We start from the raw sequence: 25,276 nt of genomic DNA, 5'->3' as shown, positions 1-25,276 counted from the left end.
ACAAGAGGAGAGCTACAAAACCCGAGCCCTAAAGTGGCTAGGTCCAGCAACTCGCCCCCGTGTTTTGGCTCTTGTTGCGCCATGCACGGTGAGTTCAGAGGCAGGTGAGTGGTCGAGGTAGGTAGAAGAGAGAGAGGGAGAGAGGAAGAAAACAACTGTGGTGGCGCTGCCAAACGACTGAGATAAATCCTGGTTGGGTTGGGGATTCTGGGGAGAGAATTTCTTTCCGGATTTGGATAGTTTTGGATTTTTCTGATTTTTTTGAAAACTTTTATACAAACTGAAGCTTTATTAATTTCAACAAAAATTACAAGAAATTAATAACGAAAGTTCATGTCATGACATTGTTCATTAGCGAAACTATAGGTTCTTGGTGGCCATCTTGGCTCAAGATTTCAAGACAAGGTTGGTTAAAGAAGAGGTTGAGGTGGCTGGTAAGGTTTGGGGAGTTTTAGGCAAATTGCAGAGGGGAATCAAATAAGTGGTTGTTGGATCCAGTGGTAGAATAGATCGATTGGATAGGTATGGAAGATGGTCTGGGGATAGGGAAACCGGGTTGTTGGAAGTGTTGTGAGTTCGAATTCCTCCTCAGCCCCTTTAATGGCCTCGATAGGGTGGTTTGACAGCATAGATGACGGAGAGATCGAATCGCAGTTGGAGTAAGGCACATGGAGGGCAATATGGTCTAGTAGCGCTACAAGAGTGGGGCAACGGTGGTAGATCACTAGAAGCGATCCAACATGGGTGGTACGATGGTGGTGGGCAAGGCTGGACTATGGCTAGTGGGGTTTTGAAACCATCTCTTGGCTTGACTTTGGGCTTAGTCCCATTTGGGCCATGTTTATCTTTATATTATTTACTCAGTTTAGTTTGCTTTTACTTTTTAGTACTTCGTGGCTATTTGCTATTAGTAAGTCCCTATCAATTTCTGGTTGGGCAAAGTAGGCTTTGCCCCGGTCCACGCATCTTATGTATATTGGCTGTCCTAATCAGGTGGCGAGTTCCTTGTTTCATCAAATGTTCGCAGCCTCCTAGTGGCAAGATGAAACTACGTGTCACTGGATTTATTTTTTGGTGGGAAAATAGTGGTAAGCCGGTATTATTGTTTGATGGCTTTCTGTGAGCAGTGTCTTTCTGTTAGGTCAGCACAATTGTAAAGTGAGTGAAGTAGTCAATATAGCACTCTTGCTAATTGGTGCATGTGAGAATACATATTCTTAGACGAAACTCCTTGTGAGATCTCGGAAAATTTATTTCCTAATTTAAAAATGAAAAATAATTTTGAGCTATTTCTATTTAAATTTTTATTAGATTTAAACTCTTTATGGCTTTCAAAATTATTTAAATTTTTAGTTTGTCAAATTTTATCTTTCCAGCCCATAGGATTAAACTAGAGGTCGTTATGAGTTCATAGGAATATTTGAAGGATTTTTCAGACAGGCGAGCTATTTTAATGATTTTTGAAAGTTGTTATTATCCAAAAATTTATTTAAAACTAGAAAATTGTGTGGTGTGGCGCAATCTGAACCATTGATTTCAAACATCTAAATTTGGACTGTTGGATGAGGTTATATATATTGGATTGGTCCGAAGGAGATCAGATTAAGACCCGGATCCTCGACCCATTTTGCATCGACGGGGACCTGATCTTTTCTCCGTCCTCCATCCACCTCCATGCGCCACACAAGTACGGTTCTACACCTCTTGGCGAGGCGAAGTAGAGTCCAATTCTTCTTTCTCCGAACTAGAAGTGATGGCGACAGGACGAGGCCTGAAAGCTTCTCGAGTTCGCTGATGGATTTTGTGATTTCGGCCACTTCTTGGCAACGGACGGGTAAACGTAGGCTTCATCTCTATGTCAGCAACCTTTCTATGGTGTTTGTGTTTTCTAGATGATAGGCCATGAGAGAGAATTGAACCACCAAAGTTTATGAGTTTTCCGAAGAGTTTACTATGTTTTCTGAGGACGTTTGGTTTCAATATGTACGAAAGTTGGTATATTTGGTGAGCTTTGCAAGCCTCATACTTGAATTTAAGTTTTGATTAAGATTTTGAAATTTGAAAATTTAAGGAAATTCGACGAAGTTTTGGGTGTCCTTAGTAATTTAAGGACTGTGATTAGGGTACAAGTGTAAAGTCAAATGATCATGTGTGCGATGAAGAAATCAGATTAGCATGTAGAAGTCAAATGATTATATTTTGGGAGTAATTGTGTGAAGAGGACAAGAAGAATGATCAAAATTGAATTGGGTTATATATAAAAGGATTTGGTTAAGCGGATTTAGGTGTCCTTAACAATTATGAGTACTTCATTGATTTTCATTTCGTAAATATGGATCATGGAGAAGTTTGGTGATAAGTAATAGTTGAGCAATTGTTGATGTCAATGACGAATGATAAGATGTTGTTTAATTTGATTGTTCATAACATGAAGTTTTAGGAACTTGGATTGACATTTGGAATGTAATGGGCAACATAAACGAACAAGGTTCAACAAAAGTACATGAATGAGGTGTGGTATAAGATTATTTTGGGTGTCCAAAGTAATTCCGAAGATTTGACCAAATGAAGTTATGATCGATTGAATTCTATTTTGGACTCAAGATTTGTTTCCCAGTATTATTAATCATGAGTAGCGTTGACATTAAAGCTTGGATTTCTAGGTAAGGTGTCTCGAGAAACCTTTTCTATAAAATGTTAAAATAAATGGAAATCGGTGAATTGCATGTCATTGCTCGACTTAAATCTCGAATGTTATTGGTTTGTATAAAAGCATGTGTTGGATATTATATTACGAGCATTGATATTCCAATTGTCATACATAATGCAGAGAGAGGCATTATGAGTATGCATTTGAAAGTGATGTATGTGGAAGGATGTGAGGGATGTTGATATCGAAATGAGATTGAAAGAAAATGAATTCTTTTGTTTGGTTGAGTTTACGTCATGAGGCGTTTAGGATCTATGGTCAGCCTAAAAAAAAGGTTTTGGAATTATGATTATAGTAGGTCTGTAAGTGCACATGCATGGAGGGAAAGTAAGCCCTTTCAACAAAGTGTTGATAAAATGATCTTATCAGGTTTCGAGTTTAAAGATCCTGAATAAACAAGATGACTAACAAAAGAGGAATGTGGATTGAACTATTACGGGTGTTAGATCATATATTGGAACATCTAGAGCCACCTCCGGTTGGTAAAATACATGGTATGAGACGTGTAGACTCTCTTGTTTTGATATATAGACTGATAGGTAATTAAGTAGAACTCATTTGGCATACAGGCATCAGTTTCATTATTATTCAAAAATTAAAATCTGCAACGAATCTCTAAGAAAATAGTAGTTTACAAAACAACTCTTGTATTCAAAGAATATAGTATCTGTAGAGCTCCTTACAAAGTAATTAAGGCTCATAATTACAAAAAAAGTTTAAAAACAAATGTTCGACACGTGTTAAACATTACACGTGAAAAGAAAAGAAAGAACAAAATATTTTAGTTAATGTCCGCCACACTCAAGATCTCAACAAAAAGTATCCTTACCTACAAGACTAGTAATATAGGGATAAACTACCATTGCTCAAGGGAAAAGTTATCCTCATATACTAATGTCTCTATCAATTTTGTGGAAATAGAAACAAAACCCAAGCACCATGTATCAACTCACACATTAAGCACCAACCTTTCAAACCGTACCACCATTCATTAACCCATGTTCCTCCTATCTGCATATGCCTTTTTCTAGTCATCTTGTCATCTCCTCGATCTTTAGGTTCAAATTATCCAATTCAGACTCACAAAGCATCGCACCGTCAATATCCCCTTATCGGAATCACTGACTACTGAATCTGATCCTAAAATCATTGGCAAAGACACAATCAATGTCTCATATTTCTTAGGCAAATGGACTCGCATGAACCATGGTCCCTATGAGGTTCGAATTCAACTATACAAAGCATTTCCCCTCTAATACTACCCTCATATCTTTGGACGAATTAACAAACATCGTTAAAACACTTACAATTCTAATAGCACAAGCACACAAACATTATGCATCCATGACTATTACAAGCCAATAAATTCCATCACTACCAAAAGGGTCATAACACATATCATAATTCGTAGCCAACAAAGCATACATCATAAATAAGTTCATACAATAGCAAACACCATAAAGCTCATGCAAAAATTTAGAGAGACATTGAATATATATCCATCATTGGATTTAAAAACCCTACCTCGAAAAAGGTGAGCATAGCCTTGTCCTGCACAACACTAGTAGTCCCTTTTTCGTAGCTTGTGTCTTCATCCTAACATAAAAATAAATAAGGTAAAGGATCAGACATTTGTTTGATGAATAAGATACGTGATTCTAGAAAAAAAATGTAAGGGCAAATTTCATTTTACTTCCGTGATCTTTATATCCTAAATCATTTGTACTCCTGCACTTTTAATTTCATCACGGGTGCCCTTTTACTTACCAATTTCAATCAACCTTGGCTTTTTTTCCAACTATTATTAAACAACAAACCTAGTAAGCTTATGAAAGCTCGTGTGAGTAAACTCAAAACAACAAAGAAGAAGCACATGCTTAAGTCATCTCAACCTAACGAAATCGATATGTAATTTCCACGACAAATAACACCAAGTTCATATCTTGCAATAACATGCTTTCGTAAGTTAACTCATGACTAAAACATATATGCTCTGTCTCTCAACTTAGCAATCAATTATACAAAACTTCAACTAAAACAAGTCAAAGTCAAATAACGTTTTAAAACATTTAAATCCCCAAAAATCCAAAATCACCTTCATTTATCTCAACCGAATAATTGTCACCTCAGTGACCTATCACACTCATTGAAATCCCTACATTAGTTTAGGAGATCACATCAAAAGCACACAACCAAATCATAGTAATCCCTGCATAAAAAATTAGTTTAGGAGACTACATAAAAATCAAATAAATAGAAGTCATAGTAATCTCTGCATTAGAAAATTAGTTCAGGAGATTACGTTAAAACCAATCAATTCAGAAAATAGTAATCTCTGCATATAATTTAGTTCAGGAGATTATGAAAGAAAACAAGCAATTCAATAATAGAAATAAACTAAAAATCAATACTCATTCATCTATTGATAACACAAATCACTACAACATCAATATTAACATCAATCACTCAACAATAATCCACATCCCTTATACAACAATTGTCGTACAATTTATCACCACTTTGGTACTACTGTATCAATTATCACTACCTTAGTACTACTGTATTGATTTTCACCACGATTATCATAACTTGATATAAAAATTCACCAATCTCAAACAATATCAAAAACTTTTTCAAAATATTATTTTCACACCTCAAACCATCACCCAAAATTGTACATACTCCATTCAAAACTCAAAACCGACAAAACCGCCTTTTCTTCCCAAATTCATGGAAAAATTTTAACAATAGTACCCGACAAATGGGTGACTCCGAAGTTTGGTACATTTTCTTTCAAAAAAAATCAACTTGTAATCTCGACACACTTTTAGTACATGACGTCAATAACACCATTAACCATATGCCATTATTCATTTTTTCTAAGGGTAATTTAGTATTGTCCATTCGCTTACTCTCTCTCTCTGATGCGAGAAGCGTGAACATGATAGTAAGAGGCTCCGTCAAGCATCGAAAGCCATATGAGATGAGCTAGAATCCACTAGCAATTACGGGCACAGCCGTAAAAAACATAGAGGAACTTCTCTAATATTTAGTTTTTTTATTGATAATTGAATGAAAATTACAATCTAAAAGGTGTCTTATATAGGGCACATAGCATAAACCTAATACAACTAGAAAACATAAAGAAGAATTTATTGTATACTAAAACTAGGAAACCTAATTAAACCTGATTAAATAAAAATCGAAAATAAAATCCTAGATACTAAAGAATATTACACTTGGAATCTCAATCGAGATTTTGCTCGAGAATCCCAATATATCTAAAAGAGTAATTTATGATTAATTCCATCATTAAGAAGCCTATTTGAATACCAATTTTCAATATTCAAATTATTCTTCTTAATGTAAAGACACTTCTTTCTTTTCGAGATTTTTGGTTGAAATTAGCTAAAATCTCGTCCTACATCAGTCTCCTCCACTTGAAAAGAACTCGACCTCGAGTTCCTCTAGTATGCAGCTCGATCATTAGTAGGAATAAAACATGATAAGCCATCAACTTCAATATTCTCGAAATTAAAAGGTATCACTATGAATCCAATACCGTAGACAAGTTTGGAATAAGTATCTTGAAACTTGAACTCCTCCACTTGAAAAGGAACGGGTAAAGACTTCTCCTTGGGTTGATCTTGAACACAATTAGGCATGCATGACATGAATATCGATGTGATGAATGAATCAACTTCCTTATCCTTAATAAGTTTTTCTTCAATCTTCAAAGTTGCTTCTTCATGTTCCTTTTCACACACCTCAGGATGGTCATTTTTGATGTTCTTCCTTCTAATTTTTATTTTGTGCGACTCCCACCTAAATAAATATGTGTTGTCTTTGCAATAACCACCTTTGACGCTTTCATGCCATGGTCTTCCAAAAAGCATATTAGTGTCGTCCATATCAATCACATGACAAGTAATTTCTTCTTTATAAAATTGTTCCATAGAGACAGGAACTTTACAAACCTCTGTTACTTGTGCATATTCATCCTCTCCAAATGGAATCCAGCATGGATCACTCAGCTTCACTGTTGGTAATTGAAAATAATCCACAACTTTGTTTGTTACAAAGTTCTCTCGTAGACCACTGTCAATTATTACAGAGCATACCTTGTCGTTGATGATACATGTAGTTCGGAAGTCGTCGTAATCCGGCATTGTGAATATCCAACGTTCCATGTTTCTTTTTTTTTGGATTGATGAGGTTATCCTAGGGCGAATCCCTTGGCATATTCCTCTTCAACGAAACTTTCTTTGATAGATACTCTACGGCCAGCATCGTTGAGGTTAGTGGTAGTGAACTTCTCCCTTGGATCGTCGTCTGCTAAGAAGCGGGTGATACCCGCTCTGATACCAAATGATGCGGGAAGCGTGAATATGATAGTAAGAGGCTCCGTCAAGCGTCGAAAGCCATATGAGATGAGCTAGAATCCACTAGCAATTACGGGCACAGCTGTAAGAAACATAGAGAAACTTCTCTAATATTTGGTTTTTTTATCACTTGAATGAAAATTATAATCTAAAAGGTGCCTTATATAGGGCACATAGCATAAACCTAATACAACTAGAAAACATAAAGAAGAATTTATTGTAGACTAAAACTAGGAAACCTAATTAAACTTGATTAAATAAAAATCAAAAATAAAATCCTAGATACTAAAAAATATTACGCTTGGAATCCCAATCAAGATTTTGCTCGAGAATCCCGATATATCCAAAAGGGTAATTAATGATTAATTCTATCATTAAGAAGCCTATTTGAATACCAACTTCCAATATTCAAATTATTCTTCTTAATGTGAAAACGCTTCTTTCTTTTAGAGATTTTTGGTTGAAATTGGCTAAAATCTCGTCCTACATCACTCTCTTTCCCTACTCACCTGTCCTCGATGGTCAACGCTCTACCAATCCTTCTTTCTCTCTATCTCTCTCCTGGTGAGTATCTCTTCCTCAATCCTTTGTTTGTTGACTTGCTCTGATTATACAAACCATCCATCACCACTCAAATCACCAAACAAACCAATCTGAGCCTCCACGCTCTACCAATCCTTCTTTCTCTCTATCTCTCTCCTGGTGAGTATCTCTTCCTCAATCCTCTATTTGTTGACTTGCTCTGATTATAAAAACCATCCACCACCACTCAAATCACCAAACAAACCAATCTGAGCCTCCAAAATCTAGCTACTCACAAACCCCAGAACTATTGACCGGAATTGACCCAATCTCATTTTTGATCTGGGGCGAAAAGACTTGACCTTTCGTCAAGGTTTGTGGGTTCTTTGTTCTTTTGGAAATTTAAAATTTTTGAAATATGAATGATGTGGGTTATGGGGTTTCGTGGTTGTGTTCTTGTTTTAGATCATGGGTTTTGCCCGGTTTCGTCTAATTTTGAATTTTGGGGTTCTGGTTTATGGTATTTGAAGGTGCTTTCTTTTGGGTTCTAACTTGTTGTGGCTGGTCTTAAAGGTGATCGAAATGGGTTCCAAGGAGAACAATCAAGGTCTCGTTAGGCCTGCAAATTTTGAAGGTAGAGATACTTGAGTACCTTTAAATAGTCTTGATGGTTCGATTTCTTTCAATTCAGAGGTTAGTGAGGACAGTGAAGAGGGTCATTTTCATGGAGGTGGAATTCGGGTTTTCTGGGATCAGAGGAAATAGAGAGGGTTAGGTGATGGTGGCGATGGTGAAGCTAGAGGCCCAGAGAGTTCTTGAGGAAAAAGAGACAGATGAAATGGCTGATGGGTGCGGCGGATCAGGGTTCCGACTGTGAGCTTGGAAGGGAGGGTCATGGAGATTGCGATGGCGGCGACGATCACGGCCATGGTGAAGTAGAGTATGGCATGCTAGCAGGTGCATTAGGAAAGAGGAAGTCGTTGGAGCTCGGTGCCGGTTGGATCTTCGGAGTCGGTGGAGAACATTGAATATATATATATTTTTTTTCATCAATCACTAAATAGACGGATTTGCCCTTACAAATTTGACCAAAATCACATTGACTAGTGGTGGATGTAACGGCATGTATATATTTTCGGTTGAGATTACAAGTTCATGTACCGTTTTGATTTTTTTGAAAGAAAATGTACCGAATTTCGGAGTCACCCATTTATCAAGTACTGTTGTAAAAAATTTCCCAAAATTCATTTGTTTCCCTCAAAATCACATTGTACAACAATAACGATCAAAACACGCAAAACATAATGCTTTTCATTTCAACAAACAATTCCAACTATATTTCACAATCTACTCAGTTGAAAATCATTTGTAACAAATCCTTGTTTTTACTTACGTATGAACCATTGGAGTTCAAGTTCATATTTTTCAAAAAAAAAAAATTACTTGCAACAAATATGATTTATAGCTAACAATTAATTCTACTAAAACTATCACAATACTAATTTATCACTCAAAACAATGTGAGACTCACCTCTATATCATGCTGTGTCTTCACACAAACCAAGATAAGTACAAAATTATCAAACTCTGCTCACTCAATTCCGTCAGTCACTTAATCACATCAAGGTCACACTCAATACAACACAAAGCACACAAGCATTTTAAAGTTTGAAACACGAGAACTATAAATATAATGACATGTCAATCGAGATGAAACCTCATCGGAGACCACCTAAGGCCCCCAAAACACTTCTAGGATCAAACCACCCAAACAAGGGGAGGATCCAACAGTCGGATCCTCACAGATCAAAAAACATACAAACCAAAACTGAAAAATAACCTAACTCAACCAAAAAGTCGAGCAAAAACTAAACTTAAAATGAATAAAAAACTACGATGACATATTCTTAATCTCATCTGTCTCTTCTCTCTCTTGAGGGTTAGGGTTTTCTTTGTCTTCCTTAAAAAAGAGGCGTCCATAGTGACAGAGTTCTTGTAAGTTGACTTATGTCCTAGTGTGTGTGTGGGATTGTCAAGGGTTGGTCTTTGCTGTCTCACGCCTTGTGTTTAATAGAGAAGGTTGTTGGAAGTTTTGATAGGAAGCTTGCATTGTCTGATACAGAGGTGGAGGTAGTTATTCCTCCGACGATGGTGGATGAGGGGCAACAGAGGTGGTTCTCAGTATGTGAATTGCTAATTGCAAATCCGTATAGGGTGGAGTTTTTTATAAGTACGATGAAAGCTTGTGGATCCCAAAGTTTGATCTGCCAGATTGATCTCGCATTATGGCGACACAGTCAGGCAGGAGTAATCGAGTGGTGTTCTCGTTTCGAAATGAAGGAGATCTAAAGTGGGCTGTGAAAGGCTACCCATGATCCTTCGAGAAAGCCTTGGTAGCGGTTGCGGTAACAGATGGTCGTGAGGATCTAGAGAAGGTGTTTCTTCGAACCCAATTTTTCTGGATTCGTGTACGGGGTTTGTCTCGATGTATTTAGAGGATCATAGAATTGAGGTAACGGGACAATGTATTAGAGAGGCAATTGGTCAGTTCGTAAGAGCAAGGAGAGGTAGTGGGGTGAGTTGCTTGGGGAAATTTCAGAGAATCAGGGTTGGGATCGATGTGGAACCACCTCTGAAAAAATGAGTCAACTTCATGCCGGCAGGTTGGCTGGAAACCCGGAGATTTGAACTGAAGTATGAGTGTCTTCCAAATTTTTACTTCTTTTGTGGTCTACTGTCACACATGGAGGCGACGTGCTCATGCATGGAGAAGGGAGAATTGACTGAACTTGCTTATGACGCTCTTATGAATGCGGAGAGAAAGGAGTCTTGGTTGCTTGAGTAGTGGAGTTTGAAATCACATGGGCTGGGGAACGACGGTGGTGGTTCTAGATTGAGACTAAACACAAGGAGGAAAACAAGCTGGATTCTAATGGCACCTGATCTTCCAATTTTCGGCCTTACCAGGAGTAGGGAAGAAAGGGATGCAGGTGCTCTTGTGCCACTAACAGGAGATGGTACGGCAATGGAAGTGGACAAACCAATTGGTACAGGGGAGGAAAATGAACTCAAAATAAGAAAAAAGAGATAAACGGAACCCCTGAGTGGCCGAAATCCTCCAACTATGGCGGAGGGGGAAGGGTTAAGTGATCTACGAGATGTTCCGGTATTGGTGGCACAATATTTGGAAGCTGCAGTAAAGGAGTATTCAATTGGGGAATCTTCAGGCAAGAAAGAATGTGTTGACTTCACTAAATTGGAAGAAGCTGATCAGTATCTATCTTTGGCGTTATTGCCTTCTAGGTCTAGGATTGATAAGGAAGGAGTTTCAAATGGCAAAGCACGGGAAGTGGCGAAAGTTGACCTGGAGGTCCCTTTAAGTGGGAATGGGCTAGGCGAAGCAAAGGATGGGCCAGGCCCAAAAGTTTACAAAAGGCATGGGCTAGCTGTGGGTTTACAGCAAAATAACAAGGATCAGAAGGCCCAGGGCTCCTCTGGGCTTTCTAAAGGAACTCAAGATTTAGGTTCACAGCAGGATAGGAAAGTGAAGAGGGGTTATGTACTGCGTAAGGTTGCTGGGGTGTCTACTTCTCCAAAGAAGAGTCAAGGGCGCACTCTTGAACGTCCCTCCGTGATGGGTCCAGCCTCGACCCATCACGAGTCATGAATGTGTTGAGCTGGAACTACCAAGGGATCGGGAACCCTTGGATAGTGAATGAACTTAAAGGGCTAATTGCTCTAAATTCTCTCGATGTTATTTTTCTTTGCGAAACTAGATGTAAAGTTAACGAGATGACAAGTGTGAAGGTTCAAATTGATTTCCAAAACACTTTTGCTGTGGCTTGCAAGACTGTTCGGAAACCCAATGGGAAGATTTCAAGATCAAGAGGGTTGTGCTTGTTTTGGAAGGATGGGTTGGAGGTGTCACTTAGTAATTATTCTGATAATCATATTGATGTCTTGATGGGTAATGTCAATGACAGCAATCAATGGAGGTTTACGGGTTTGTATGGTTTTCCAAAAGTGGAACAAAGGCATCTTACTTGGGAACTAATTACCAATTTAGGGCACAAAAATTGCAGACCGTGGTTGCTTAGCAGAGAAGTTAATGAGATTCTTCATGGTAGCGAGAAGGAGGGTGGTCCCCCTCGTTGTCCGAGGCAAATGGAGGCATTTACAAGATGTGTGGATGGTTGTGGGTTGGTGGATATTAACTTTGTTGGCCCGTCCTTCACGTGGAGGGGTAAACGGGGAGGTGAGGTGATTAAGGTTCGTCTTGATAGATTCTTGGCAAATAGAGAATGAGTGGATCTATTCCCTGCAGCTCGAGTCACTCATCTTAGTCCATCAAAATCTGACCATCTTCCACTACTCATTGAGGTGCATCAAACTCGGCCTAAGAAGAAGAGAAAAAAGAAGAGGTTCCGGTTTGAAGAGCATTGGCTTTAGGATGATGAGTGTGCTAGGGTTCTTAAAGAAGGTTGGGATGGGGTGGAGGGGTCCCTTTCCAAACTATGTGCTTAAAGATTGAGCATACAAGATAAGCGCTTCGGAACTGGAGTAAGGAGAAGTTTGGTAATATTAAGGTGGTGATAGAGAAGACTAGGGCAATGCTATCAGTCTTCTATGATCGAAGTTTGTCTGCACCACCGGAATATGAGAGGCTTGGGTTGAAGGAAGATTGAATGATTTACTATTGCATGAACACAATTATTGGAAACAATGTTCTAGGGTTATGTGGCTGACAGAGGGTGACCTAAATACTCGGTATTTCCACCAGAAGGCCAGTAACAGGAAAAGAAGAAAGGAGATCAAGGGGTTGTTCAATAGTAGTGGAGTTTGGTGCGTGGAGGAGTCTGACACCGAAAAAATTGTGCTCCTCTATTTTGGTGAGTTGTTTACAACGTCTTATCCTAGAAATATGAAATTGCTTACAAGTGTAGTTAGAAACGAAATGAACTCTCAGCTAATTAAGGAGTTTCAAGAGGATGAAGTTCTAAAGGCTTTGAAATAAATGCACCCAATGAAAGCGCCCGGACCCAATGGTTTCTCCCCCATTTTTTATCAACGCTATTGGTCGGTGGTTGGCAAAGATGTGATTGTTGGTGATTGCGCTGCTCTAAGGTGCTTCATGAGTTCAGAAGATTTGTTACGGGAAGTGAAAGGTTCATATGTTACTCTAATCCCTAAAGTGAAGGAAGTGGAACACATGTAGCAGCTTCGTCCTATAAGTCTCTGTAATGTTATCTACAAATTGGGGTCGAAGGCCTGGGTCTTGGCTAACATATTAAAGCCGCTTTTGCATGATATCATCGCTCTGAATCAAAGTGCGTTCGTACCGTGAAGACAAATAACTGATAACTCGCTATTGGCCTTTTAGATATCTCATTTCCTGAAGCGTCGTAGTGGAGGATCAATAGGCTTTGGTGCTTTGAAACTCGACATGAGTAAAGCATATGATAGGGTTGAGTGGGGGTTTATTGAAGCGGTTATGAGAAGCATGCAGTTTCACTCTACATGGCTCAGGTGGATAATGGGTTGTGTCAAAACAGTGAGTTATTCTTTCTTGCTCAATGGAGAACCAAGAGGAAACCTGTTGCCATCTAGAGGTTTGAGACAAAGTGACTAGATTTCTCCAAATTTGTTCTTGTTGTGTGCGGAGGGTTTATCAAGAATGTTAAAGAAGGCAGAAGAACATCGCATTACATGGCGTTTCTATTGTGAGTGATGCTCCTCCAATCAGTCATCTTTTCTTTGCTGATGATTCTTTTATCTTCATGAAAGCTGAAAATGAGGAATGTATCAATTTGAAGAATATCTTGCAAAGTTATGAGGAAGCTTCAGGTCAACAAGTAAACTTCCAAAAAAGTTGCATATCCTTCTCTAAGAATGTCAATCTTGATTTCCAGGAAGAGTTAGTTGCGGTTCTTGGTGTGGAAAGGGTGAACAAGCATGATAAGTACCTAGGCCTTCCAACGGAAGTAAGTTATTCCAAGAAGGAGGCTTTTCAATTTATTGCAGAGAAGACTAGAATGAAAGATTGGAAAGATAAAATGTTGAGTACGGTAGGAAAGGAAGTGATGATCAAGTTGGTGGTTCAGTCAGTGCCTACCTATGTAATGAGCTGTTTTAAATTGCCCAAACATCTTTGTCAGAAAATGCATTGGTGCATGGCAGAATTCTGGTGGGGTGATTCTGAGAAGGGTCGCAAGATTCATTGGCTAACCTGGGATAAGTTGTGTGCCCCAAAGGAGGAAGTGGTTTGGGATTTCGTAACATGGAGCTGTTCAACCAAGCTCTACTAGCAAAACAAGGTTGGAGATTGCTAAGATATCCTGATTCATTGTTGGCCAAGACATTGAAGGAAAAATACTTTTTGGATGGTGACATCCTGAATGCTAGGGGTTAGCCCGGGTGATTCGTATACATGGAGGAGCCTGATAAAGGGTAAGGGGCTTTTGCAAAAGGGTTCTCGATTCCAAGTGGGGAATGGCTCCAGCATTTCAGTGTGGTATGATCACTGGTTACCCAGGCCCCATACATTCAAACCAAACAACATGGTGATGGAAGGCTTAGAAGAGCTAGAAGTTTCTGATCTGATTGACCCTAAGTCCAGAGAAAGGGTGATTGAGTGGTTGGATGAGATATTTACAGAGGAGGAAGTGATGCTAATTTGTAAAATCCCGTTAAGCTTGAGAAACCCAAAAGATTGGCTAATTTGGCACTATGATAAGCATGGCATGTATACGGTGAAGAGTGGGTACCATGTAGCTAGGAAATTTTTGGCCTCAAGCTCCATAGCTTAGTCCCATGATGAGATAAGGAAGTTATGGAGGGCGGTTTGGCATGCAAGGGTTTAACCAAAAATTCGAGCTTTTGTGTGGCGCTTGCTGAAGAACATACTCCGAACCAAAGCTGCTTTGCGTAGAAGAATTGGCATGGAGGAGCAGGAGCAAGTATGTGTTTTTTGTCGTTGTGATATTGAGCCTTGAACCATAATGTGGAGGATAACTCGGAGGTAAGTCGAATTCTTGACGATTGTAAAGAATATTTGTAATTTTTTGACTCTTTTAGAATTCGACATATATATCGTGAAGCAAATAGTGTAGCTCATAGGTTAGCTCACTTTGCTAGTTTGGATCATGTTATGGATATATCTTTAGATGAGGCACCTGGATTCCTGTAGGATGTACTCTATGAGGATAATTGTAATGCAACTATGCATGCTCGGGGTTCAGGTATTACGTCCCCCTTGATGCGGCAAAATATAATTAATAATAATATGGGTGTGGGGAAGAGCCTCCCAGTGTGACTGGGTTCTAAACCCCTTTTATCAAAAAAAAAAAAAAGTCGAGCAACATAAAAGTAAACATACCCACATGTTCGTATTGACGAATGGACGCTACCGGAGCAAAGGACTGCTCTTAAGGAGGTAGAATGCGCCGCCGCAAGCGACTGCACATGAAGCCCACGCGCCGCCTGGCCGACTTCAAAACCATGAAGATGATCACCATCCGACTTAAAGATCACAACACGATGAATAACTTTCATAACCGGCACCAATGTCGATTTGACCTAGATTGAGCTAGATCAAGTCCAAAAAATCTCCACTGTTGAACTTCAAATTGTGATTTCTCACTCCACACTTCAAATCGATCTTCAAGGCTTGCATGAACCGATCCAAGAGGAAGAGAGCTTCAAAATCTATGTAGTCTCACCCGCTGCCATGGCCGGAGGAAGAAACGAGATCCGGGTCGGCGCCGCCTTGATTTTTGCCGTCCGATCCGCCATGTAAGGTAAAGCTGAGAGCAAGCCAGTGGCTAGGAGAAGGAGAGAATGAAAATCTGAGCCGGTTGGTGCCGGTTTCGCGAGTTGGGTCGAGCTTTCTAGAGAGAAAAATCCGGAAGATTTCCAAAAGTGGAAAGTATGAAAATAAAATCCAAAAAATCCTATTTATACAAAATTTCCAAAAATAGAAATAACTTCCTTTGACCACAACTTCTTTATACGATCTTCGATTTTCGCGTACCACATATCCACAAACTCGTATCAACGCGTTCTACGACTTTTGTGAATGAAGTTTTTGGAGGAATCTAACGAATAAAAAATCAATTATTGACTCTTCGAAAATAACGTGTTTCGAGTAATTATTCGTTCGAAACACTTTTACTTCACCCACGAAACAGCTAATCACACAACAACCTACATAATAAAATTCAAAAATCACTAGAAAATTAATAATTAATTTCCGGAGTATTACAAGCGCGACGCGGTGGGTTTTGTTGTGGATGTGATTTGTGCAATTGACGGCGTTGGAAGACCCGCGATCTGAGTCGCCGGAGACCTGGGTCGAGCGCCAGAAGTCAGTGATAGTGAGAGAGAGAGGCTATCTGAGTTGTAGGAGAAGACATAGTAGATATACTTGTAATTTCATATTGAGTTTTGTCTAAAATAAATTTTTTACTTTTAATTCGCGTAAGTGAACACACACTCTTTAGGTTCATATTGGCCGCATTTGGTCAACGTTCCATACTGAAACACATAATTTTTTTTCATTTTCTTATTTTCGTTAAAATTGATGCACCGAAAACCGAATGCGAGTATGCGACAGTGAAGGTGACAAGCCAGCTGTTGTGTTTTACTGTTTTTTACGTCGTACGAAACAATAAAAATAAAAAATAATAAACCTGAACGGAGACATCTACTTACAATTTTGCCTTCCTCTGTTTTGTTTATATATAAAAAAAAAAAAAATACTCCCGTATAATCCGGTGCTGGAGTTTGGATTGTATCGAACTGAGGGCTCAGCTCCTCAGCCAGTTTTGAAGAGAAGATCTCTGCGGCAGCCCCTACGCACATGTCGTCTGTCCTGTTTATTCTCAACAAAAACATTCTTCAGACTCTCTTCCAAGCAAGGTACTTTTCTTTTTCATTCAATTCTTGTTTCTGGGAATTGGGTTCTCTCATTAGGTGGATCCTTTGTTCATTTCATGGCACTTGAGACCTTTTTGGATCTGGGTATTTGTTATTTGTTAGTGTTATTGGGTTTTGAGGATCTAGGTTGATGTTGTACGCTTCGGTTTCCTGTAGGATTTGTTGTCAAGTGCTTTGAGTTGATGTTTTTGTAAAGGGTGGGTGTCTTTTGTTATATTTTTGAGAGCTTAGTGGTTTGCTAATAGGTGGTTTGGTTATGTGAATACAAATGGAATTATTTGTGGGTTTGTTTGGAAGTGTTGGAATTTCTGTAGTTTTGGGGTTTAAGCTGATGGATGATTTTGAATGAATTGTAGGTGGGCTTTGGAATGCTATCAATATTCGCGGATTGATATATCGATTTGAGCTGAATCAGAACTGGTTTTTTTTATTTTTATTTTTTTATTGATTTTGGGACTTGTGTTGTCATTTGGAATATCTTGAGGGTTTTGTGATTGGAATCTTTTGGGTTGAGACCATGCCTTCCACATCTAATCATGCAGCAGGTTCTTCTTCACCTTTGACTTCATTAGGTCGCTCCATTTGGACTCGGCGAGAACAGTTTCATTCCGTTGAAGATAATCATGAGTCTAGTGCCCAGGAGTTAGAGCTTCAATATTTTCAGAAACATGTTGTAGACCTATTTCATGACTTGTCGGGTGTTGGTGCTGATGAGCTGCTCTCTATTGCATGGACTCAGAAGCTTTTAGATGTTTTCATCAGCTGCCTAGAGGAATTCAGAGGTATCTTTCTGAAGAACAAAGAAGATATTTCTAAACCGCCCATGGACCATTGGACTGATGCATACTTAGATAGGAGTTTGAAGGCACTTGACATTTGCAATGCAGCTCGTGATGGGATTGATAAGATTCGTATGTGGCATAAGCATTTAGAGATTGTTCTGTGTGCCTTGGATTCTCGCCAGAGGCCATATTGTGAGGGCCAGTTCCGTCGAGCAAGAAAGGCTTTGATGGATTTGGCACTTGAAATGCTTGATGGGAGAGACTCTGGGTCTGCATTTTCACAGCGGAATTGGTCTTTTGGGCGTCACAACACAAGAAAGGATCGCCACCGCCGTACCTCATCAGGACATTCTCGCTCTCACTCATGGAGCATATCCGCTTCTTGGTCTGCAGCTAAGCAGCTGCAATCAATTGCAAACAACTTGGTAGCACCTCGTGGGAATGAAAATGCTGCAACCAATGGGCTTGTAGGATCTGTATTCACAATGAGTTCTGTGCTCATGTTTGTGTTGTCAGCTCTTGTTGCTGCAATACCTTGTCAGGATCAAGGCCTTAATACTCATTTTTCCATCCCACCACAGTACTCCTGGGGTATCCCCCTAATCTCACTTCATGAACGGATAATGGAAGAATCTAAGAAGCGGGAGCGTCAGAGTTCCAACGGATTGCTGAAGGAGATTTATCAGGTTGAGAAATGCACACGCCACATGACAGAGTTTGTTGATCTGGTTCAATTCCCATTGACAGAGGAACAGAAAATGGAACTCGAACAAGTACTTGAGGAGTTAGCATCGATCTGTGAAAAGTTTAAGAATGGATTGGGTCCACTGGAACGCCAAATTAGGGATGTATTCCGCAGGATTCTGAATTGCCGAACTGAGGGTCTTGAACTTTTGAGTAAGGGAAGCAATCTGGAGTAACTTAAAATAGATAAGTTTATGAGCCTGAAATGTACAAATTGGCGAATATATTTTGTCTTGCATATTTCCATCTTTTGCAAGGAGGGACAAGGACATAATAAGGTCAACAACAGTACAAAGGTTAAACAAGCATCTTGTTATACTCTTTAATTTCTGTAAAGTGCATAGTATTTTCATTGGATCATTACATGTTATACTCTTTGTTGGTTGTTTGTATTTTGTGGTTTCTTTTTTCTTGTCCATTACATGTTAGTTACATCTTCAATTATGTGACAGTTGCACTTGCACATGTTATGTTTTTGGAGAGTTATATTAGTCTTTGATTTTGGTGGTTCCTGGATCTCATTGTCATGGTATGTTTCGCTTTTCACGACGTCCACTTCATAACGTCTCTCTAATGTGTGTAGTTCAATCTTATCTAGTTGCATGTATGGCCCCGCGTACAGCAGTTTGATAGTTATAGCATGGTCATAAAATGCAGTCGTGGTCATCAAATTTATAGCACCTGGTGGGTTATCGGTTTTTGTAAAGAAAAGGGCTCATCTACTCCGTTGAATTATATTTATTAAATTTGATATGGTGGCAAATTATTCTAGAGGAATTCATCCATGAATTTGCCTCATCTTAACCAGTTAACGATTGGTTGAAATTTCCAAAGAGTATCATGTTCGATCTTTTTAATCGTGGGGTACGCATACAAGCTTTTCAGATGAAGTCAGTCAACTAACTAGCAATTTTGGTCCTGAACAAAGTTGTTTGGAAGAACATGAATGATTGTTGCTATTGCCCCATGTTGGAGAAGTTTGAGAGAGACCGAAATCAACTAATCAAGAGTTCCCACTTTATACAAAATGCAACCAATAAGCTATTAGCTATGCGTATGTGTAAAACTAATGCTGAAGTTCTACATATCATTCTCAAGGCATCAAATGCTACAGAAGTTTTTGGTGTGATCCATCATGCACAACTCCTCTCATAAATAGCATATAATACTAATAATATTGGTATGAATTAGTCAATCCTCTACTTCTATCAGCTTGCCGCTCAAGCAGTACAAGGGCAACCAAGCTTTCTGTAAATCAGAAGGTTATTTTCATTTTCTACAAGACTAATTACAATAGACCCGAACGACTATCGTCAAGGATCTTCACCACATGCTGTGATTGAAGTATAATCACCATTAGCTGTACGGCTGTACCAAAATCAATTCAATCTTGAGCTGTACTACACATCTCTTTACAAGTCCACTTCAACTACTGAAAGATAACCACCAACAGTTAATTTTCTCCACTCCTCTTCCTTTTGGTATCTATGAACCCTACATGACTGAGCTCCAAGCATCTATATGACTAAGCTCCAAGCAATTCCTTTAAATAACTTGATTCCACAATACATACTACTAGGTACCATATCTACCAGTGCATGGATTGCACTCTCCGAAGAACACGTGCAGGTCTCCTCTTCTCCACGACAGGAATGAGGTTCTCCATGAGCTGCATGCATGAAGTATGAAATCAGAAAGGTCACTGTCATTATGTGGCCAAGTTATATCCAAATAAATCAATGATTGAAATGCAATTTGGAGTTGAAGTATTTGTCTGACTACTAGATTGAGTTTCAAGCTATATAACTCTGTATTAACTAAGTATACCACTTACCTAAATATAATTTTCTTTTTCTTAAACGTTTTTTCTGGGGAAAGAAGGGGAGGGGGAACAAACTCAACACCACCATAGAAACACAGTAATGTAAATTGTATTCAAATAACCTAGATAATTCATCTCAGACTTCCAAGTCGATTAATTCTAGTTGGAACATTAAGTAGGGCCAGTAATGTCGTGGAAGAGTTCTAATAATAGAGAATAACTTAGCATTTTGGAAAAGGAACACTAGATAAAAGAAAACAACTTGTGAAAATTTCTTGTCCGTGCTTCTTCATAAAAATAAGATAAAATAAAAAAGAAGGCTCATAACATGATAACACATTATTCTGCTAAATGGTGGATTGGATCAATTATATGAGAAAATGTAACCTATTTATATTTGGATTCAGGAGAATGACAATTTTGCTAAACAAATGACATAGTGAGTGGCTTAGGGATGATATAACGTATTCCTTGTTTGCATAGTTAATACATGTGTGGAATGTCAATTAATGATTTTCAGGCACAGATAGCTTGTAGAAGTGAAACCAGTTTTTAATTAAAACAATCAGGCAAAGATATCAAAGGGTGGCAACTTAGGTTCCAGACACAGGCACAAATTTAACCTGAACAATATTCTAAATGCTTCAGAAATTTACTCTTGTTATCACCCCTTTTATTGCATAAAGTTCAGTTATTAAGAGATTGTTTATGAGGCAAAAGTTTGGGTTCACAAGCCAAATAACAAATACACTAGTTTGAGTGCTGCAGCATCTCGGTTCCCCCGTGCCAAATTGCCAATTAATGCATAATCAAGAACACATAGGAACTGCCGCATACACACAACATACACACAGCTGTTTTGTTTTTTGTTTTTTGTTTTTTTCTTAACCAGATACCACCATTCAACAGTGCCAAAGATATTCAAAAACATGATTTACACACCATGGCATTTCAATGATATAATATTTGATTTTATGCAAGTTATCATGCCCCTTAAGTTCTCAACAGGGCCGAACCTAACTAACACTAAGGCTTAATATATCTGTAGTCCAAATAGCTCAGTAACATGTAGGAATCAACTATCAAGCTTCTAGAATAATAATGAAGAAAAACCAGTACAAAATGAAAAGCAAACAAGACAAACAACAATTTGCAATTTTGCGTGCTACAAGGATACACTTGAGTACTTCACCAATATAGCTAAGATACCTGTAACTACAATAAACATAGAAATATGTTCGCCCATATACTTTAGTTTTCTAGGATTCATAATCATGTTAACTATATAATCATATTAGCAGGCTTATAGACTTCCCCAAAAATTCACCTGGAAAATGTATTATTATTTTTCAATAGATTTTCTTTTGCAAGTTCTTTCTGTATCCAATTTATTTAAAATGAGACTATATATATCAAGCAGAAAATGAACTTTTTCATCAAATGTATGCAAAGTTTTATTTCAAAAAGATTTAGAAAGGGTTCATGAAATAGCATAAGACATACCTTCTTATACCTCTCCTTCTTCTGCTCAGCCTGCAGTCAAACATTTGATAAACTTAGAAAATTCAGAATGGACCATGATGTAGGCATGAATCATCAGACGTTACAATGGAAACAGAAGCAATATGACCAAGTCACATCAATTTTTTGATGATTGTTTACAGATCATCAACATAAACAGGACCCAATTCTTTGTAGACTTGCAATAACCTCGTGATCCAAATCACATGCTTAAAGCTCTACGAAAATATGAAAAATCATAAAGTAACCAGCCTGGATTAGACAATCCTAGGGTTTATGGTATAAACCTATGACCAAATTTCGATAAAATCAGACTAAGATCGATGATGGAGGACGATCATACCTCTTCTCTCACGAGGCGTGCATTTTCCTCCTCCAGCTGCGTCACCAGAGATTCTAGCTCCACTGTGTAAGCCTAATAACATTGCCAAACACAATTCAATACTAACCGGAAAAACAAAACTGAATCGAAAATAATCTCAGTCAAAGGAGGGAGAGAGAGAGAGAGAAGAACCTGCTTGCGTTCCCTTGACCTGGCAGCGGATTCTCTGTTCTTGATCATCCTCCTCTGCTTCTGCTGCGTCGCCTTATCAAGCGGCGCCTCCTGCACAGCTCTCCTCTTCGTTCCTCTCCCACCACCTCCACTCGTTGTTCCATTGTTGTTGTTTGCGTACACCAATTGACCTTGAGGCTGAGGCGGCGGCGGCTGCTGCACCTGGAACTGCCCGTACCCGATCGGAACCACAGCCCCGGGTCCCACGCCGACGTCCTCCTCTCTCACGGCCCCAGCCCTGGTCAGAAAATCCTCCAACGTCATCTCCGCCCGCACCTGATCCGCCTCCCCCTCCGCGGCCTCGTCCTCTCCGTCAGCTCCTCCTCCTCCTCCGCCGGCGACGATCTCCTTCCAGACCTCCTCCACCGTCCTCCCCGGCGCGACGGCCGAGGCGGAGGCTCCTCCGTCCATGGACGGAGGCGGCGGCGGAGAGGCCGAGGGTTGGTCGTTGTAGATGTTCTTGAGGAGGTCGTCCATGGTGATGGAGTGGTTGTGCTTGTCGACGTCGGCGATGAGAGTGGAGAGAGAACATATAGAGGAGTCGCGTGGCAGATCCGAATTGGCCGTCGAGACTGAGACTAACTTCGACGACGCCATCGTCGCCGCCGGAATCGCAGCCGCTGATTTTTTCAGAATGACAGAGAGAAGGGGAGAATTACGGTTTTTCTTGTGACCGGGAGTCGTACTAGGACTAGGACTAAAGTCACTCGATCTGCTCTGTATTTGGGTTACCAATTTTAAGACGCGTTACTAAATTTGGCATCAGAAGTAATTATGACTAAATAATAAACGTGTCAGGTACAAAGCCCAATTAGATATCAGATGGCTACATCTATGATCTATCCATCTAAGAGAATCTTATCTGCTCACAATCGGAACTATTTTTACTCCACGTAAAAATGTGAAGATAAGACCTTTTATATATATATATTAAAAAAAAACAAGTGAAAAGAAGTTCGAATCGAGCCAAATATTAAGGTGCTAACTCTCGAAATTAACTTGAAGAGTCGAAAGTAATAGAAATAAGAACGGAAAAAGAAATGCACATTAGCAAACATCTATCGAAAGCGATTTATAATGAATTTTACTCAAAACAAGTTAAGAAAGGAAAAAATGAATTAATGTGTGTGGGAGATGAATATGTTATCGCGATGTGAAAGTTTATTCTGCTTTGATAAGAATATATTGATAAGCAATTTTTCATGTGAAAAGTTCGAAAGTGAATCACGTTGTATTGAGTCGAATTTAGGATCATCCCAACTAGATTGTATCAATTAACTGACATTGATGACTAAGGATGGTGTCTTGGTAGTAGATTCATCGCTCAGTTGTTTGGTCATGATCAATAACCCGAGCTTGAATAGTGACAATGTAGTTAGAGTTGATTTTTCACTCTATTCCTCTGCACTAGTTTTCTAGAGTGTGGTTATCAATTCACTCAATCCATGAATATGGTAGTCAAATTCAAGTATGAAAAGTTTGTGGGGCTTGTCACACATATAGATCGACTACATGTACATGATGTTTTAGGTTTCTGATCAAAATCAATAAGTCGGGCTTAAAGCATGGCAAAGTGACTAGGGTTACAGTTTTCATTGTATCTCTATATTGGTTTTCTTAAACGTATTTATCGATTCACCCAATCTATGGAGACATAGTCAAATCAAGCAAGAAAAAATCAACTAATGAAAGGATAAATAAACATAATCTTCAATGATATTAGTTAAGATCATGAGATAAGATGAAAATGAATAAAATGATGTGGGAAGGATAGAGAGTACACTAGTAAAATCAAGCAAGAAAAAATCAACTAATGAAAGGATAAATAAACATAATCTTCAATGATATTAGTTAAGATCATGAGATAAGATGAAAATGAATAAAATGATGTGGGAAGGATAGAGAGTACACTAGTAAAGTAGCTAGCATGAAATTGGAATGCATGCCTAGTAGTATGACTTGTACTTGTGTGTGCGCGTGTTTTATATTGTCAACAAGTTGTATCCATAATCATCATATTTTCAACAAAAGTAAAATGATCTTAGATGCAAAGCGACCACGTAGAACGGAGTCTCGAACTATGCTGCTGATAGATTGACATTAGAAGCATTAGATCTATTCTAGCTAATCATATATGCAAAAAATTCGAGATTCAGGAGAACGACACATTGCCATCAGAATGAATATCTGCAACTACCAAGTCGTCCTCTTTGACTTCCCCTGCCAGGATCTTCAAGGCCAGGTTATCCTCCAAGAGTCTCACTATGAGTCTTCTTAAAGGCCTTGCCCCATAGCTTGGATTGTATCCTCCAAAATGTGAAAATAAGTTTGAGTCGAGCCGACTATTAAGGTGTTGACTCTCGAAATTAACTTAAAGAGTCGAAAATAATAGAAATAAGAACGAAAAAAGAAATGCACATCAACAAATATCTTTCGAAAGCGATTTATAATGAATTTTACGCAAAATAAGTTAAGAAAGAAAAAAAAAGAATTAATATGTGTGGGAGATGAATATGTTATCGTGATGTGAAAGTTTATTCTGCTTTGATAAGAATGTATTGATAAGCAATTTTTTATGTAAAAAGTTCGAAAGTGAATCACGTGTATTGATTGAAGAATGAAAGCAACTATTTAGTTCACATTTTATTATGGCACAACCGTTAATTGTCTTTGAGTCGAATTTAGGATCATCCCAGCAAGATTGTATCAATTAACTAGCATTGATGACTAACAAACGACACTATTTTTACTCCACGGTAAAAATGTGAAGATAAGATTCTTTTTTAAAAATAAAATAAAATAAAAAGTGAAAATAAGTTCGAGTCGAGCCGACTATTAAGGTGTTGACTCTTGAAATTAACTTGAAGAGTCGAAAGTAATAGAAATAAGAACGGAAAAAAAAATGCACATCAGCAAATATCTACCGAAAGCGATTTATAATGAATTTTACGTAAAATAAGCTAAGAAAGAAAAAAAAAATTAATATGTGTGGGAGATGAATATGGCTACATCTATCTATCTAGGAGAATCTTATCTGCTCACAAACGACACCATTTTTACTCTACGGTAAAAATGTGAAGATAAGACCATTTTTAAAAATAAAATAAAATAAAATGTGAAAATAAGTTCAAGTCGAGCCGACTATTAAGGTGTTGACTCTCGAAATTAACTTGAAGAGTCGAAAGTAATAGAAATACGAACGGAAAAAGAAATGCACATCAGCAAATATCTACCGAAAGCGATTTATAATGAATTTTACACAAAGCGTGGCAAAGTGACTAGGTTTATAGTTTTCATCATATCTCT

The 25,276-nt window shown here is 38.6% G+C and overlaps 2 protein-coding genes and 1 pseudogene across 3 annotated transcripts; 2 read left to right on the top strand and 1 right to left on the bottom strand.

Moving 5' to 3' along the window:
• Positions 1 to 8,379, top strand: part of LOC112178007 — a 41,005-nt pseudogene extending 32,626 nt beyond the window's left edge.
• Positions 8,380 to 16,339: 7,960 nt separating this feature from the next.
• LOC112175527 (protein ROH1) lies at positions 16,340 to 18,515 on the top strand. Of its 2 annotated transcripts, none has more exons than XM_024313201.2 (2): positions 16,340 to 16,530; positions 16,905 to 18,515. In XM_024313201.2, the coding sequence occupies exon 2, from the start codon at positions 17,066 to 17,068 to the stop codon at positions 18,248 to 18,250; it is 1,185 nt and encodes a 394-aa protein (XP_024168969.1). In that variant the 5' UTR covers positions 16,340 to 16,530; positions 16,905 to 17,065; the 3' UTR covers positions 18,251 to 18,515. The 2 variants fall into 2 exon arrangements, with proteins under 2 accessions (XP_024168969.1, XP_040367675.1); XM_040511741.1 differs by having other exon boundaries at positions 16,341 to 16,530; positions 17,121 to 18,515.
• Positions 18,516 to 19,129: 614 nt separating this feature from the next.
• Positions 19,130 to 22,715, bottom strand: LOC112175528 (bZIP transcription factor 12). Its single transcript, XM_024313203.2, has 4 exons — positions 21,932 to 22,715; positions 21,761 to 21,832; positions 21,400 to 21,429; positions 19,130 to 19,743 (listed from the first exon to the last, which is right to left on the bottom strand). The coding sequence occupies exons 1-4, from the start codon at positions 22,565 to 22,567 to the stop codon at positions 19,663 to 19,665; spliced, it is 819 nt and encodes a 272-aa protein (XP_024168971.1). The 5' UTR covers positions 22,568 to 22,715; the 3' UTR covers positions 19,130 to 19,662.
• Positions 22,716 to 25,276: the final 2,561 nt, after the last annotated feature.

Source organism: Rosa chinensis, chromosome 7 (genome assembly GCF_002994745.2).
Source record: "Rosa chinensis cultivar Old Blush chromosome 7, RchiOBHm-V2, whole genome shotgun sequence".
NCBI lineage: Eukaryota > Viridiplantae > Streptophyta > Magnoliopsida > Rosales > Rosaceae > Rosa > Rosa chinensis.
This window is presented reverse-complemented; position numbering and strand designations above follow the sequence as displayed.

Excerpts from the sequence above, each read along its gene's own strand:
- LOC112175528 (XM_024313203.2), bottom strand. The coding sequence starts at position 22,567 with ATGGCGTCGTCGAAGTTAGTCTCAGTCTCGACGGCCAATTCGGATCTG. Across the intron at positions 21,430-21,760 it reads CACGCCTCGTGAGAGAAGAG|GCTGAGCAGAAGAAGGAGAG; the intron begins GTATGATCGTCC and ends GTTTGACTGCAG. Across the intron at positions 19,744-21,399 it reads AGAAGGAGAGGTATAAGAAG|CTCATGGAGAACCTCATTCC; the intron begins GTATGTCTTATG and ends TCATGCATGCAG.
- LOC112175527 (XM_024313201.2), top strand. The coding sequence starts at position 17,066 with ATGCCTTCCACATCTAATCATGCAGCAGGTTCTTCTTCACCTTTGACT.